Source organism: Oncorhynchus clarkii, chromosome 31 (genome assembly GCF_045791955.1).
Source record: "Oncorhynchus clarkii lewisi isolate Uvic-CL-2024 chromosome 31, UVic_Ocla_1.0, whole genome shotgun sequence".
NCBI lineage: Eukaryota > Metazoa > Chordata > Actinopteri > Salmoniformes > Salmonidae > Oncorhynchus > Oncorhynchus clarkii.
In genome coordinates, this window is record NC_092177.1 from 43,193,319 (window position 1) to 43,212,095 (window position 18,777).

The 18,777-nt window shown below is 41.1% G+C and overlaps 1 protein-coding gene across 4 annotated transcripts in view; it reads right to left on the reverse strand.

Moving 5' to 3' along the window:
* Positions 1-18,777, reverse strand: part of LOC139390674 (ecto-NOX disulfide-thiol exchanger 2-like) — a 267,211-nt gene that overhangs the window by 184,886 nt on the left and 63,548 nt on the right. For all 4 annotated transcript variants that reach the window (XR_011629531.1, XR_011629530.1, XM_071137950.1 and 1 more), the window contains exon 2: positions 402-545. Coding sequence is in view for 2 of the 4 variants with exons in the window: in XM_071137950.1 (XP_070994051.1) it covers positions 402-545 (144 nt within the window). In the remaining 2 variants the exon portion in view is untranslated. The remainder of the gene's footprint in view (positions 1-401; positions 546-18,777) is intronic.

Here is an 18,777-nt window from a genome sequence, read left to right on the forward strand (position 1 = left end):
GAAGTGTAATTTAGTAATGAGAAGTCAACAAGCGAATGAGGGCACGCGCGCACACATACACACACACACAGAACATTGTTTTCCGTGCGACAGGTCACTCACTCCGTGAGAGAAAGCTGAAGGCACTTCTGTGCTTTGATTGGCAGGTGCTGTGGCATGGTAGCAGCCAGCCTAAGGTGTGAGAGCTGCAATCATAGCAACGCAGAATCCTGTGGCTTTAGACAGACGGCCCTGACCTCCACAGGACTAACTGGCAATAAGCCCCTCAGGATGGAAAACATGAAAGCGCCTCTACCAAGTCTCTACCTCACTTTAAATTACTCCCCCAGTCACAGGCTCACAGTATAAAATGTATTGGTACTACTGATGTACACCTTGTCAATTATCATAGTTTATTGTACCTGGAGGTAGGCTGGGTCTCTTCCTCTTATTGCGGTTCTCAGCTCCTTTTTCCAGAGGACAGTCTGACACCAGTGGCCCATTGGAGTTGCTGAACTGCAGGGGCTCGTTGTTGGAGGACGGGTCAAAGGATAGCGGATTCAGTCCTGAAACACACAGAAACACAACAAGCAGCCATGTTAAACCAGATGGAGCATAGCTCTACAAACCACGACAGAAACACAACAAGCAGCCATGTTAGACCTGATGGGCCATCAGTTGTAGATACTATTGTGTAACTCATTCACAATATATCCAATTCAGTGCAGAGTACATGTTGGCTACAAACTATTTAATACAGTATGTGAAGGAGAGAGCACAAGGAGAGAAAAATGTATACCATACAGTGTTTGACTTCCATTGGGGAAGTCTAAACTAAATAAAAACAGGCAAGACCCCCAAAGACTGTGGAAATACAACTATATTCAACCATAAGTAAAACAAATGTTCCCTATTTAACAGTCAGGAGTTCAACAAACTAAAGAATAATAATGATCCCCTTTTAACTTTGTTTCACTTCTTCAAGGACACACATTAGAGACCCCTACAAGTGACAGTACTACAGTTGAAGTCGGAAGTTTACATACACCTTAGCCAAATGTATTTAAAATCAGTTTTTCACAATTCCTGACATTTAATCCTAGTAAAAAATCCCTGTTTTAGGTCAGTTAGGATCACCAATTTATTTTAAGAATGTGAAAGGTCAGAATAATAGTAGAGAGAATGATTCATTTCAGCTTTTATTTATTTCATCACATTCCCAGTGGGTCTGAAGTTTACATTCACTCAATTAGTATTTGGTAGCATTGCCTTAAAATGGTTTGACTTGGGTCAAACATTTGAGTAGCCTTCCACAAGCTTCCCACAATAAGTTGGGTGAATTTTGACGCATTCCTCCTGACAAAGCTGGTGTAACTGAGTCAGGTTTGTAGGCCTTCTTGCTCACACACACTTTTTCAGTTCTGCCCACAAATTTTATATAGTTTTGAGGTCATGGCCACTCCAATACCTTAACTTAGTTGTCCTTAAGCCATTTTGCCACAACCTTGGAAGTATGCTTGGGGTCATTGTCGAATTAAAAGACCCATTTGCGACCAAGCTTTAACTTCCTGACTGATGTCTTGAGATGTTGCTTCAATATATCCACATACTTTTCCTACCTCATGATGCCATCCATTTTGTGAAGTGCACCAGTCCCTCCTGCAGCAAAGCACCCCCACAACACGATGCTGCCACCCCCGTGCTTCACGGTTGGGATGGTGTTCTTCAACTTGCAAGCCTTTTTCCTCCAAACATAATGATGGTTATTATGGCCAAACAGTTCTATTTCATCAGACCTGATGAGGACATTTCTCCTAAATAATGATCTTTGTCCCCATGTGCAGTTGCAAATCATAGTCTAGCTTTTTTATGGCGGTTTTGGAGCAGTGTCTTCTTCCTTGTTGAGCGGCCTTTCAGGTTATGTCGATATAGGACTCGTTTTACTGTGGATACAGATTATTTTGTACCGGTTTCCTCCACATCTTCACAAGGTCCTTTGCTGTTGTTCTGGGATTGATTTGCACTTTTCACACCAAAGTACGTTAATCTCTAGAAGACAGAACGCGTTTCCTTCCTTAGCGGTATGATGGCTGTGTGGTCCCATGGTGTTTATACTTGCTTCCTATTGTTTGTACAGAAAAACTTGGTACCTTCAGGCGTTTGGAAATTGCTCCCAAGGATGAACCTGACTTGTGGAGGTCTACAATTTTTGCCTGATTTCTTTAGATTTTCCCATGATGTCAAGCAATGAGGCACTGAGTTTGAAGGTAGGCCTTGAAATACATCCACAGGTACACCTCCAATTGACTCAAATGATGTCAATTAGCCTATCAGAAGCTTCTAAAGCCATGACATCATTTTATGGCATTTTCCAAGCTGTTTAAAGGCACAGTCAGCTTGTATGTAAACTTCTGACCCACTGGAATTGTGATACAGTGAAATAATCTGTCCAACCTAAGTGTATGTAAACTTCCGAACTTTAACTGTATGTCAGAATCTACAGATTGTTGTGTCTTTCTGTTCAGGGGCCCAATTTATAACCGGTAAGTTTCAAATGAATTGTCTGTGTGCGCCATTTTTGAAAACTGCACAGGCAAAAACATAGAGATTTCTGAACTTGCCACACGCCATGTACACATGTTTCCCATTATAAATTAGACCTGTCCTTAAATTGTGTTCATGTGAACAAGCATTATAACTCCCTTTGGAAAACGCCCTCCATTCACCATTTATGGTGACAATAATGTATTTTATTTGTTGTATAATTTGGAACTATTCGAAATAGGTTACATCAGTTTCTATATGAAAGAGCAATGGCAAATTTGATCACATTTCTGTATAGCTGCGAGCAGAATATTTGGCAGTGATTTTCTCAAACTAAACGTGCATTCTGCCTATAGCAAGATTGTTTGTATATTCGAAACAATTTAAAAGTAGACGAAATGCTACAACCCACACATCTATGCAAAATATGAATTGTGGTTCAATCTTTCGTTTATCAATAAATTATTGTGTTTCTATCTCCTGCTTTGGTATAGGCTCTGAGATTAAAACTAGGCAATGATGTCACGCTCATATTGAACAGCAATACTGTAGCCTACCCATACTGTCAATTTACTGTAGTTGGCAGAATGTTATAATCTTTTGCAGTAATTTATGTTGTATCTAGCAAAGGACTGTGTCAGTTTTTGAAATTGTTTTGGAGCTGTCAGCAGAAAATTTAAATTCAGCAATGTTTTGCATCGACTTTTCCCCCAACCCAAATATGCTGGATTGTCTAGGCCATGCTACTATTTTTTTGTATTATTACAGTCGGCCTACTTATAGTTGCATAGGCCTACTGCAACATCACATGTCAACTGTTCACCTGTTAAATTTGACTGAATATTATAAACCATACTGCCTATGGGATTGAAAAACCTTAAATACCTTCGGGAAAGTATTCAGACCACATGACTTTTTCCACATTTTGTTAAATTACAGCCTTATTCTAAAATTGCTTAAATTGTTTTTTCACCCCTCATCAATCTACACACAACACCCCATAGTGACAAAGCAAAAACATTTTTTTAGAAATGTTTGCTAATTTATAAAAAGTAAACCACTGAAATATCACATTTACATAAGTATTCAGAGCATTTACTCAGTACTTTGTTAAAGCACCTTTGGCAGCGATAACAGTATTGAGTATTTTTGGATATGACGCTTGCAAGCTTGGCACACCTGTATTAGCGGTTTCTCCCATTCTTTTCTGCAGATCCTCTCAAGCTCTGGCTGGGCCACTCAAGGACCACTCAAGAAGTCCCTTCTGCTTTGTCGTGGTTGTATGCTTAGGGTTATTGTCCTGTTGGAATGTGAACCTTCTCCCCAGTCTGAGGTCTGGAGCACTCTGCAGCAGGTTTTCATCAAGGATGTCTACGTACTTTGCTCCGTTCATCTTTCCCTCAATCTTGAATAGTCTCCCAGTCCCTGCCACTGAAAAACATCCTCCCAGAAGGGGCAGGTTTCCTCCAGATGTGACGCTAGGCATTCAGACCAAAGAGCTCAATTTTGGTTTCATCAGACTATTTCTCATTGTCTGAGAGTCCTTTAGGTGCCTTTTAGTCCTTTAGGTGCTGTCATGTGCATTTGACTGAGGAGTGGCTTCCGTCTGGCGACTTTACTATAAAGGCCTGATTGGTAGAATGCTGCAGAGACGGTTGTCCTTCTGGAAGGTTCTCCCATCTCCACAGAGCAACTCCGGAGCTCTGTCAGAGTGACCATCGGGTTCTTGGTCACCTCCCTGACCAAGTCCCTTCTCCCCCAATTGCTCAGCTTGCCTGGGAAGCCAGCTCTAGGAAGAGTATTGGTGGTTCCAAACTTTTTAAGAATGATGGAGGCCACTGTTTTCTTGGGGACCTTCAATGCTGCAGAAATGGTTTGGTACCATTCCCCAGATCTGTGCATCAACACAATCCTGTCTCAGAGCTCTCTGGACAATTCCTTCGACCCGATGGCTTGGTTTTTATCTGACATGCACTGTCAACTGTGGGACCTTATATAGACAGGTGTGTGCCTTTCCAAATAATGTCTAATCAATTGAATTTACCACAGGTGGACTCCAATTAGGTTGTAGAAACATCTCATGATCAATGAAACAGGATGCATCTGAGCTCAATTTCAAGTCTCATAGCAAAGGGTCTGAATACTTATGTAAATAAGGTATTCTGGTTTTTTTTATATTTTTTTTATATAAAAAAAACTGTGCAAAAATTTTAAAAACGCTGTTTTAGCTGTGTCATTATGGGGTATTGTGCGTAGATTGCTGAGGATTTTTTATTCTAAAATGTATTTTTTTTAAAGGCTGTATTGTAACAAAATGTGGAAAAAGTTAAGTGTTCTGAATACTTTCCGGAGGCACTCTAGAACTCTCTCAGAGTGATTTGGCTATAGGTACAATTAAATGAGAGATGCACATGGTAATTTGTTGTATGGCTATTTCGGGAATATGCACCCATCACAGCCAGAAAAGGTGAAGAACGTATTCTGCAATGGTTAGGAAAATAAAATAAATAGGAAATAGATTCCTATGTCTAACCATTTTAGAGACAAAAAATAAAATGCATAGGTTTTTACTCTTTTAACTACAGCAAATGGCAGCGTTTTTGTTTATGTTTTCAGTTTTAATGAATAAGCGAGTCACATTTGCACAAAATGTTTACTTGCCAGCTTGCAATACAATATTTCAACCTACAGCAGATGTGCGTACTTATAGTCTAAAGTTTGTGGGGATGTGAGCCCTCTCAACTCAAATATAAAAATTTAAAAGAATGCTCACTTTTGCATGAAAACTGGTGCACGCACATTTTGGGGTACTGTACGTATGCTCAGTTTATAATTGAAGCCACTGGTCTTTAGACAGTGAGGACACTAGGTAGCATCTCCAAACTAATCCAGAAGTTTAATTTCCATCCCAGCATATTTCTGTCCTGAGAGTAACAGCGACAGGATTAAAACACAAAGACCACCATTAGTTAAGAACCTAAGACACACACTCTTAATATAATTATATTAAATTATCTAAAGTGAGTGCAGGCGCCGATATAGAAATGGGCCAATCTGTCCAACAGCTATAAGCAGACAATCCTTTTCCAAAACCAGTCTTTCTACTTTTCTGACCGATAGCGTCTTCCAAAGGATAAAGCAATAAGGAGAGTAGAGGCTGATAAATTATGGAAACAATAACAATGTGAATATTGCCCCAAAATCCCAGGAAACAAACACGTTACCTTGTGTTCCGACCCTAATATATCAGTGATTTCCTGTTCCAAAATTGGATTTGTGTTATTTATAATTCAGAACAGGGTCTGGGAGAGACAAGGCCTATGCCCATGAAAAATGCATCACTTCTCTCGGTTTACACTTGTTTTGCTAGGCCTTGTTGTAGTCAGAAAACGGAATCTCTGAAGATGGAGAATAGCAAACTTGTCTTTAACAGAGAGTCCATATCTGCTCTGCAGTAGAAACAGGTTGGAACCTAAATGAATTCCGACAGTTAAAATAAAGTTCTGAACTGGTTCGAACCCCCAAATAAGTATCCGTTTATATCGTTCCTTTTCGTTCCTTTTTCGACCTGTGAACAGTTTTTTACATTTAGTTCATTAAATTACTTCCCCAATCAGTGCGCTTAGAGCAGGAAAGCTTGTTGTTTACATGCGTGATGGACAGAAAAGTGTAGCCTATGTGTGGAGAGAGCGAGAGAGGGTTGAGGAACAGGCTTAAAGCGCTAGGCATTTTGTTACGACATGCATTATCTGAATTAGGTCCACAGAATTATACCTAGGAGGAGCAGCTTAAATGTCCTTTGAGCTAACTAGCTAACAAGATTGTGTGTTCAGAGCGCCACCAGAATTAAAAACACGTCTTACTTTCTTGTAGTTAATAAATTCAACGTGAAATGTGATAACTAGGCCTATAGTATCATTAACGATCATTGAAAAAGTTTATCCATTCTTCGCTAGCTAATTAAAAACCTCTCTCCTTATCAGATAGCCTAAACACGCACTGGCAAAGATTTTCAGCTTGCAGGCAGATGCTGGAATACATTTCTGAGTGACAGAGTGAGGGCTTTGCACAGGCACTCTGTTGCATTGTTTTGTGGGACAGGTTTTCCATGCATTAAATATAACGGTTTTGTTCCGGAACAGTATGGATCACTTTCGTTTTCGGTTCCATTTCTGTTTAGTTCCGTTTTCAGTTCTATTCCCTGAACCGGTTGCAACACCTGAGTAGAAACACACAGGGCTCAGAAGACAGACATATATCGCAGGACACCATCAGATCCCTTATATCCTTCAATTACTTGATGTGTGTGTGTTCATGTGTATCATTTACTAGAATCATTTCTAGAGAATTTCCACTCTGCTATGGTTATTGATTTAAAGCAGTTGTACGCGTGTGAACGCTCACGCCCAAAGCCTATGTTATGGTGAAAGGAGGCCTTATATGGTCTTTGAAACAAAAACGTATTTAAGGGTACGGAGGATGAGCTGAGGTGGAGAATTGGTCACTGGCTTCCAACCATATGAAAAATTAGGTATTACTATTCATCTTTGTGTGTTTTTAAGTGCTCGGGACAAGCAAGTGACCGCAGCTGTAAGCAGGACATACAGGGACAAGCTACAGACAAAATACAAACCACAGCCCCATACTGTTGAAGTCCTGAAAACCTGTGGTAAAGTGATTTGCTGAACTTCTGCTCAACCCCTGAAAATGGAAGTACAGCAGGCCTATGTGTTGCATCACATACATTTTTGATGGCCATAAGTTGAGTACCAATTAAGTACAGACTGGTGAAGTAGTGAAGCACGTAGATCACATCACTTGGAGCCGTGAAGTGAGTGTGACTGATCAGGCATTCTTTCAGCATGGAAATAGAAAGCTCTCTTTCTCTCCATCTATGTATTTCTCTCTTTCCGATCTGCATCGGGGGCTCAGAAAGTTACCAATGGACTCCGACACCGAGAGCCTCATACAATTATGGGTAGCAGCATTTTTATGGAAGTTTCTCTAGCTCTTCTCCACAACACAAAACCATCCTTAATGTGTTTACAGGGGGATTTTAAAGGTCTCACTCCGTTCAAATGATGCGCCTTCTACCCCCTTTTCTATTAGAGAGAGCTTGATAGAACCTCTCCACATCAGGCCCTTCTCCAATCTGTTTACTTCTCTCCCTCTCTTTTTTTTCCTCTCAGTCTCTCCTTCCTGTTTCGCTCTCTCTGTTTTGTGTTCTTTATTTTACCACATTTCCATCACAATGAGAACCAACCATCCTGTTCTCTCTCTGTGTCATCAGGGCTTTCCACATGAAGAGAGAAGATGGGTAAACAACAGGCTAATAAACAGACGACAATCTGTTGAAGAAAAGAGCAGAATTGCCTTCCCTCAAACCAAGGGAAACGAGCAGGGAAATCTACCCTGTAAACATTATGTAGAAAGTCAAATGTTTCATCGAATGAAAAGGAAGTGGGCTCCATCAGTGATGGAACTCCTCTCGACTGACTGGCTGTCTGTTTGTCTGTTTGTGGGACATCACACGGTACACCTATTGCTCACTGCTTACAAATCCACCCACGCACCCTCCATCTCCCTACCTCTCTCTGCTCTGTCTGTCTGTCAGCCTCCATCTGGCAGCCTCTCTCTTCCTCTCGCTCTTTTCCCAGAAAACAGTCCACAAAATTCTCCCAGATGTCAAATGCTTCAGTTCATCTTATAAACACACTAGAGTTTCACTGTAAGTGTAAAAGTTTAATAAAGCCAGCTTTTCATTCTCAGAGTTTAAGAGGTTCAAGAGGAAATAAAATGAGATAAAAGGGGAAATACAGAGAAAAAGAGAGCTAGATAGAGAGAGAGACAGGATAAACAGAACAATTGAAGGAAAGTGGCCAACCAGATAAATTGATGGCCTCTTTGGGGTATATTGCATTTGGAAAGTATTCAGACGCCTTGATTCCACATTTTGTAACGTTTACAGCCTTATTCTCAAAAATGATTCAATCGTTTTTTCCATGATCAATCTACACACAATACCCCATAATGACAAAGCAAAACCCATTTAATTTTTTTATTTAAACAAATGAATAAAAAGCAAAAAAATCTGAAATATCACAATTTCATAAGTATTCTGACCCTTTACTCAGTACTTTGTTGAAGCACCTTTGGCAACAATTACAGCCTTGAGTCTTCTTGGGTATGACGCTACAAGCTTGGCACACCTGTACTTGGGGAGTTTCTCCCATTATTTTCTGTAGATCCTCCCAAGCTCTGTCAGGTTGGATGGGGAGCATCGCTGCACAGCTATTTGCAGGTCTCTCCAGAGATCGGGTTCAAGTACAGGCTCTGGCTGGGCCACTTAAGGACCATTCAGAGACTTGTCCTGAAGCCACTCCTGTGTTGTCTTGGCTGTGTGCTTAGGGTCGTTGTCCTGTTTGAAGGTGAACCGTCGCCCCGGTCTGAAGTCCTGAGCACTCTGGAGCAGGTTTTCATCAAGGATCTCTCTGTACTTTGCTCTGTTCATCTTTCCCTTGATCCTGAATAGATTCCCAATCCCTGCTGCTGAAAAAACATCCACACAGCATGATGCTGCAAACACCATGCTTCACCAAATTTCCTCCAGACATGACACTTGGCATTCAGGCCAAAGTGTTCAATCTTGGTTTCCTCAGACCAGAGAATCTTGTTTCTCATGGTCGGAGAGTCCTTTAGGTGCCTTTTGGCAAACTCCAAGCGGGCTGTCATGTGCCTTTTACTGAGGAGTGGCTTTCATCTGGCCACTCTACCATAATGGCCTGATTGGTGGAGTGCTGCAGAAATGGTTGTCCTTCTGGAAGGTTCTCCCATCTCCTCAGAGGAACTCTGGAGCTCTGTCAAAGTTACCATCGGTTTCTTGGTCAACTCCCTGACCAAAGCTCTAGGTTCCAAAATTCTTCAATTTAAAAAAAAAGAAACGTTTTTGCTTTGTAATTATAGGGCATTGTGCGTAGATTGATGAGGGGGAAAAACTATTTTAAATTAAGGCTGTAACGTAACAAAATGTGGAAAAAGTCTGAATACTTTCCAAAAGCACTGTGTGTGTGCCTTTCAAAATCATGTCCAATTAATTTAATTTACCACAGGTGGACTCCAATCAAGTTGTAGAAATATCTCAAGGATGATCAATGGATGCGCCTGATCAATGGATAAACAGTATGAACCTGAGCTCAATTTCAAATCTCATAGCAAAGGGTCTGAATACTTATTTATTTTTAATACATTTTCTAACATTTTTAAAACTGGTTCTCACTTTTTCATTATGGGGTATCGCGTGTAGATTGATGAGGAAAAAAGGTAATTTAATTGTTTTTAGAATAAGGCAGAAACGTAACAAAATGTGGAAAAAGCAAAGGGGTAATTTTATTTAACCTTTATTTAAGTCAGTTAAGAACAAATTCTTATTTACAATGACGGCCTACACTGAATGCACTGTAAATTGGCTATTGAGGCTGAGTCACTGCCTGGTCTCTCTCTCTCTAATGTGCTGTAGATCTCTCTCTGTGTTGTGGTAACACGTGGCCACCACACAGGCACACACGCATGCGCACATGCACACACACACACAGCCTCTTTGTGCTCTGGTGACCCTGGAGAACTGCTGAGTCACTACCCTCTACCCCACAGGGACACTGGTGGATGGTCTGTTTGGGAAAAACTATCTGGCCATAACCACAGCTCACGCTACAAGGAGAAGAGGGGGAAGTATGAGTCCCAAGGCCAACGGAGACAATAAATAACACAAGGTAAATAGGAAGTCACGGGATGTGGGTCTGGGCAGCAGGAATGAGAGGAGCTTCTTTGCTTTATCTTGGCCAGGTCGCAGTTGAAAATGAGAACTTGTTCTCAACTGGCCTACCTGGTTAAATAAAGGTGAAATTGGGCGACGCACAGGTTAGGGAGGGTTTAGCCGGCGCACTAGTGACTCCTGTGGCGGGCTGGGTGCAGTGCATGCTGACCAGGCAGGTCACTAGGTGTACGGTGTTTCCTCTGACACATTGGCTTTTGGTGCATTTATACGGAGACTTGATTACACACAGGTGGATTGTATTTATCATCATTAGTCATTTAGGTCAACATTGGATCATTCAGAGATCCTCACTGAACTTCTGGAGAGAGTTTGCTGCACTGAAAGTAAAGGGGCTGAATAATTTTGCACGCCCAATTTTTCAGTTTTTTATTTGTTAAAAAAGTTTAAAATATCCAATAAATGTCGTTCCACTTCATGATTGTGTCCCACTTGTTGTTGATTCTTCACAAAAAAATACAGTTTTATATCTTTATGTTTGAAGCCTGAAATGTGGCAAAAGGTCGCAAAGTTCAAGGGGGCCGAATACTTTCGCAAGGCACTGTATGTAGAGGACAAATATGAATGTGGTATTAATAGGACACAATGTACAAGATACATAATGCAGACACAACCAGTTTGGGGGAAGGAGTGACGTGAGATGGTAGAGAGTAGACCAGCAGCAGCTGTAAAACATTAAAAGGCCATCTAATAGCCCAACATCTCTGAACTACTGATGCAAACACCATTTTTGAAAAACTGATGCTATCGCTAATGTCCCTCGTGAAAATGATACCCAATGCTATTTCTAACACGGTCAATAATCTGCTACGACTATCTGTAACTACAAGAGAGCATTTGGGATGCTGGGAACAACACTGCATCCCTGCACACACACAAATATCAAAGAGCTAACTGAGAGCAGGTAAGGTTTTTCGCTTCTCTCTCCTTCAGTGTCATTCTGCAGGTTCCTCCCTGCACAGAGGACCCTGTGAGGGGCGGGGTGGAGGGCTGCAGGCCGTGTCTCTGAGACGGTTCAGAGCTGCTCCGTGATGACAGCCTGAGGAAAAAGGCTGCAGCACTCTCAGCTGGAGAAATGAGACAGGATAATAGCACTGACAAATACCAGCAGGAGAGATAAAGAAAAAGAGAGGCAGAGAGAGTGAGAGATGCTGACCGAGACAGAGAGAGGCAGAGAGAGTGAGAGATGCTGACCGAGACAGAGAGAGGCAGAGAGAGTGAGAGATGCTGACCGAGACAGAGAGAGGCAGAGAGAGTGAGAGATGCTGACCGAGACAGAGAGAGGCAGAGAGAGTGAGAGATGCTGACCGAGACAGAGAGAGAGAGAAAGAGTGAGAGAAAGGTAGAGTGTGACACTGTCACAGAGAGGAAAAAAGAGAGCTTAGGAGAGAGATAGCAGACAGGCTAGTACTGTATGTGTGGTAGGAAGAGTATGTGTGGCAGGTTGTGTCTGCCAGCTAGAGTGTGTGTGGCAGACAGGTAGAGTGTGTTCATATTTGTCACTCTGGTCAACACGACATCCAGCTAAATTGAGTTAACACCCAGAAACACCTGAGGGGACAGACAGACCACTGTGAAATTTCCCATGTTTCAGAGGAATGTTAGATCAAACCTGAGCCTTTACAGCTAAAACCAGATAAGAAAGGCTGTAAACCTACAGAGACAAATAGACAAGACCAGTATTTTTCTATTAAATACAGAACTGAACTGGCCGAGATATATAGGTGGTTTCTAGGGCTGAGAATTCCAAGGGACCTCACGATATGATATTATCACGATACGCTGGGGTCAATAAGATATGTATTGCGATTCTCGCGATTAGACTCTGGGATTTTATTGCGAATCGATGTCCCAAACATATTGCTGACCATATGTCTGTTGTGTGTCTGTGTGTGTTTTTGTGTGGTAACAATGTGGGTGGCATGAGGTGAGGGAGCGGACCATCCATCTTACTAGTGCATGAAGAACAAGTGAACAGGTAGGTTTAAAGCCTGTGCATCCATATGAGAGAGAAAGGAACACGTGACATACAGCATTAACACTGAACTGACCTCATGAATACTATTCTGCTTTTCTTTTAGGTTTTACACTCCATTACCAAGTCAAAGCTGTCTGTCCCCAAAGACCTGTGTTCTGCACATTTAGCTCCATGGATTCGTCTTACCAAACGCTGTGGCTGGTTGACAGAGCCACTCATCAGACCAATTATTACTGTAGAGGTTTCCGCTTCCTCAAACTCTGAAAGACAAACTCTGAAACACATTCTATAACCTTATCCAATAAAGAATGTCTGATTTGACAACAGATGTTGGGACTAAGATGGTTTAATATGAAAACAATTCAGAAAGAAATCAAATATTTCCCCGAAATTGCATCAAGAAAGAACAGTCAAAGCAAATCTGCTCTGAACTAAGTTTCATATTTTCCTTCCGTATAGCACATTGATAGGTGAAAAAAGTCACACAAACATGCCTCGTTCTACTTCTAACTCTTATTCTCAGAAGAGCCATTTTCCCATTTCTAATGAATTAATGTTGGCAAATGAAAACATTCAGGCTGCTATTATTAGTGAAAGCTTTGTAAAGGGTGACCAGGGGGCAGAAAATCCTTGTTCTGTTGTCTAATTAGGAGACAAGAGGAAGGGGGCTCAGACTCTCCACCTCAGACTAGAAGAACATTGGTCTCTGAGTGGAAGTTCAAGTACATTCCACTATGACAAAACACGTGGCCTCTCAACGTTTTCAGTTTTCATTAAATTATTACTTGGCGGTTAAATGCCTTGCCTTGCTAAAGGTCACATCTTGCTAAATGTCACAATTGAGTCAGCTGGCCCCTGCTCAGAGAACAGTGATTTCCAGTCTGATTGTCAGATAGTAAATAAGGACAAAGATGTTCTATTATATTGACAAAATAGTCAAGTGAACGCTCTAACACTGAAAAGTAATTTCCTCAAAGATGGAAGGCAGGTGGGAGGATGTGAGATCAGGTGGGACCATTGCAAATGAGAGGGTAAATACACAACTGGCACAACTAAGTTGTTTTTATCAAAAGTTGCAGGAATGCCACATGCATCCACTTATATCAGTGTGTGTAACAGCCTAAACATCACAAAACGTACATTTGATCAAAATAAGCCTCACGTAATTTGACATTATCTCATAGACCTCCATGCAAACGCAGACAGATTTTGGGCAGTGTAAATGCTCTCGCATTGCCTCTTCCTTTCTGATAAGGGTCACAGTCTCTACCCAGAAGCTCTTTACTGATGTTGGACCAAGGTCACATTCGGACCAACACAGATACCCATAGTCTACTGCTTTTATTCCCTCCCCTGTAGATGCTGCTGGGAAAAAAATATTGGGAGGTTGCTGTTATTTTTCAAGGTCAAGTGACATGACTCTGGCCACGTCCGCTGTGCTGACAATTGCCGCGTCAAGTTGAGTGATCCAAAATTAGCTGTGTGCATCAGCGATGTTCCTCTAATGATTGGAATGCTGGTGATGAAATCCAGTCACAAGGTCTTTGTCAAGGCAGAGAGTCAAAGTTAGATAAAGGCCCCAAAGAGATCCGTCGGACAATGAAGAGAGCTGCACCTCTATTAATAGCCTAGGTCTTCCAGTATGATCTCTAGCACTGACTATGTGGAGTGATGGATGCTCTGGGCAGATGAATCAACAAGGTGCCTAACTTACTTACCTAAATTACTTAGCGTGGAAGCACAAGCATGCCAGTCATCTAAAGAATTCTCCTCTCCTCAGGCCATCACCGTATCAAATCAAATTTGTCTCATGCACCGAATACGACTTTAACGTGAAATGCTTAGTTACAAACCTTTAACCAACAATGAAGTTCAAGAAATAGAGTTAAGAAAAGATTTACTAAATAAAGTAAAGTAAAAAAAAGAAGAGTAAACACAATAAAATAACAATAACGAGGCTAGATACAGGGGGTATCGGTACAGAGTCAATGTGCAGGGGTACTATGTACAGATGAAGTCTGAAGATTACATACACTTAGGTTGGAGCCATTAAAACTCATTTTTCAACCACTCCACAAATGTCTTGTTAACAAACTATAGTATTGGTAAGTCGGTTAGGACATCTACTTTGTGCATGACACAAGCAATCTTTCCAACAATTGTTTACAGACAGATTATTTCACTTACAATTCACTGTATCACAATTCCAGTGGGTCAGAAGTATACATACACTAAGTTGACTGTGCCTTTAAACAGCTTGGAAAATTCCATAAAATGATGTCATGGCTTTAGAAGCTTCTGATAGGCTAATTTACATAATTTGAGTCAATTGGAGGTGTACATGTGGATGTCTTTCAAGGTCTACCTTCAAACTCAGTGACTCTTTGCTTGACATCATGGGATAATCTAAATAAATTAGTCAAGTCCTCAGAAAACTAATTGGAGACCTCCGCACATCTGGTTCATCCTTGGGAGCAATTTCCAAATGCCTGAAGGTACCATGTTCATCTGTACCAACAATAGTACGCAAGTATAAACATCTTGGGGGGGGTCATACTGCTCAGGAAGGAGATGCGTTCTGTCTCCTAGAGATAAACATACTTTGGTGAGAAAAGTGCAAACCAATCCCTGACAACAGCAAAGGATCTTGTGAAGATGCTGGAGGAAACAGGTACACAAGTATCTATGTCCACAGTAAAACGAGTCCTATATATCGACATAACCTGAAAGGCCGCTCAGCAAGGAAGAAGCCATTGCTCCAAAACTGCCATAAAAAAGTCAGATGACGGTTTTTAACTGCACATGGGGACAAAGATGGTACTTTGGAGAAATGTCCTCAGGTCTGATGAAACAAAAATAGAATTGTTTGGCCATAATGACCATCGTTATGTTTGGAGGAAAAAGGGGGACGCTTGCATGCCGAAGAACACCATCCAAACCGTGAAGAAAGGGGGTGGCAGCATCATGTTGTGGGGGTGCTTTGCTGCAGGAGGGACTTGTGCACTTGGACCGGTGAACACAAAATAGATGGCATCATTATGGAATATTATGTGAATATACTGAAGCAAAATCTTAAGATTTCAACCAGGAAGTTAAAGCTTGGTCGCAAATGGGTCTTTCCAAACCCTCTCAGCACTGCCTGGACTGCGCAAAAATGCAAATGCTTTCCGTTTGAGTTATATTAGGTTTTATTTTCAACTCCGAAGTTGTGGCAAAACGGCTTAAGGACAACAAAGTCATGGTATTGGAGTGGCCATCACAAAGCCCTGAACTCAATCCTATAGAATATTTGTGGGCAGATCTAAAAAAAACGTGTGCGAGCAAGGAGGCCTACACATTCACATTCTTAAAATAAAGTTGTGATCCTAACTGACCTAAGACAGGGAATTTTTACTAGGATTAAATGTCAGGAATTGTGAAAAACTGAGTTTAAATATATTTGTCTTAGGTGTATGTAAACTTCAGACTTCAACTGTAGGTCGGGGTAAAGTGACTATGCATAGATAACAAACAGCGAGAAGTGTATTTATAGCACTTGAGACTAGAGAGAGTTAAATTTGAAACAGGCAGTGAATCAAAGTGAAAGGCACCAATATTTCATTATCTCAGCCTCTTTCTCAGAGGTTATTCCTCCTTCTCTTTTCACAAATCATAAATACTGTAAATGGTTGAACAAACTTAATGGTGCTTTTTCAAATTGGCCCTGTTTTCCAAGGGAAAAGTTAAAGGCGGGTTTGAAGGATTGTTTTTGGTTCCTGAGCTACAGGCTTCAAAAGGCCTCAATCCGGTGAAGCATTAACGCATGAGCTCCGTTTCAGAGAAAAACCTCTAACGAATCAGGCCTTTTGGCCCCAGATGCACAAACACTGTTGGTTGATGGGATGGCACAGCTTCCTTTGGTCAATCCCAGCAGTCTCTTTATGGATGAAAAAAAAGAAAGAAAAAAAAGAATAGGAACCTAAAAGATAAAACCAATCAATGGCTCTCTGTATACACCTGCCTCTGGTCTGGTGAGGACATGAAAGGAGCTACTAGTCCAGACTACACAAACCACACATATGCACACACCCACACTCGCAGAGACAAGGCCTATATACTGTATGTATGTGTGTTGACTGAGAAGTATTAAACAACCAGGATCCAATGTAAGATGGCCTGACTCCGGTCTGATTACAGGGTTTCTCCTTCTTACTTCATGCATTCCACTGACTAAGAAAGCACAGGCTTCTTTGATTACAGCCTTGATGAAAGAAATATAAGCAGTTTCTCACAGCAGGAAAATAATCATGCAGCAACAGGAAATCTGAATTATTGTGTAGATTATAATTAAGGGACATTTTTGTAGGGGTTGATACATTTTTAGTTAGGGCAAATCAAGTGTGAAATGTTAAACTAAGAAGCCTTTTTAAACCTTGAATACACTACACGTTTGCATATCCTGCAAGAACAGGGTGATAATTAAGATCCTACATCTGTAAGTGATGAGATGTAGTGATTGGCAAACTGTGCGAGTGTTTATTGTGAGCTGTTAAAGTGGGTCACTATGCGGAGCGCAGTTAAGTGTGTGTGACACCTAGGCTTTGAGAGGACTGACTAAGTTGGTCACTTGAATCTGTGGCGTCACTGTAGTCCGTGGTGACAGGTGTCTGTTGGTTACAGACATAGGAACAAATACACACATGTTAAATACATTATACGTGGACATAAACAGTATCTTACACTCACGTTTTCCTTCAGTATCTCTCTTAGACAAATGCACACGTGCATGCTCACACACACGCACTTGTGCCAGTTCGGTCGATTTATCAAGCTAGCACCTTTGTGTGAAAATAGGCTTAAATCAAACACTCTACCTGCTTTTCTGTACAGTGTGTTTTATGGAGAGTGTTTGGTTTCTGATAAGAAGCCAAGAGCAGCTTTTATGCAACTGAGCCGTGTATTGAGAGAAAGGAAGGCCGTCATGAATGTGATTGCTGGGGTGAGACTGTCTCTTTGTTGTATGTTTAGTAAAATGAGGGTATTATAGGAGAAGAGACGCACAAGTCACTCAAGAAAAAATACTTCTCACTTTAGGTATAAAGCCAAATGGAGCCCTCTGCTCAGATACTTCAGAGAAATGTAAAATAAATAAAAAACAGAACCTCTTCAGAATGAGTTCTATCAGGTGGGAAATCAAATTTAAAATATTTGCCAACAACTCAAATATGTAAAATAAAGATGACTGAACTCAAACCACGGAGGGTATTAACCACATTTCACAAGAAGACACTAATGAAGGTTAAATCTATGCAGTGAGGGGTAAACATGACAAAAAAAATTCCCCTGCTGGGGTCTGGTAAAATGTAATCTATTCACGGCTGAAGATGTGACATTTTCAAATTATGCTAAATTCTTGTGCATTTTTAAACCCCCTTCTGCTTAATGTTCTAAGTCAACACACACACACACACACACACACACACACACACACACACACACACACACACACACACACACACGTGAATGATGGGTGACTGAAATGGTAGAAGAAGGAGAGGAAAATGAGGAAAGAAGGCAAAGTAAGTAAACTAATCAACAAGCGAAGACACAGTTAGCAGACAGAGCAAGTTGTCACTGTTAAGCTGTCAGAAACTCGCTTATCTTGTGTTGGTTCCTGAGGAAAACATTAAAGCCAGTTAATTCCACCATCTCTCTCTCCTGCTGTTTCTCCAACATGCTCAGGTTGGGTCCAGGTTGGGTCCAGGGTTAAATGACAACAGACTCTGTGCCAAAATAATGTAATCAGTATTAATTATATCAGTGACAAGGGGAGAATTCAACCTCAGATCCCTCTGTCATTTCTACATGGCCTAGGGATTCGCTGAAGGTTAATTTATTTAAATCTCCCATCCACTCGTCTCAATTCCATTAAACTAAACTAATGAATCTTTGCTTTGCAGTCTAATCAGCTTTTACTGTCAAAAGGCCTGCATCAGCTCACCAGGAGCACTGTAGGTGTGTGTGGAGTTTGATAGCGCTCCCACAGAACACATAGCTACTAAGAGGGTCTTCACACTTACTATACTTTTCACAAATATACCCTTGGCTAACGTATACTGCAATGTAAACTTGCGAACTTGTCACATCTCAACCGCTCCCTCTGGACACGCCTGACAGTTGCCCATCTCTAAGCAGGGCAGTGTAAACATAATTGTCTCATTGAGCCAAAAATCTCACAGTAAAACATTTAATATCATAGTAGTGTTTTTGAAACAGCTGAAATTAGACATTTTCCTCATGTTTTAGATTTGTTTTTACCTGCAATTGTAGTAACAGCCTGTTACATTCAGAAATTAGTGCCGTAGCTTTAAATCTCAACTGTGTTATTTTTTTTACTTGATTGCACTGAGCCATCGAGGACCAGGCAAGAAGCAACTCCCCAGGGAAATATCAATGTCATCAGTGG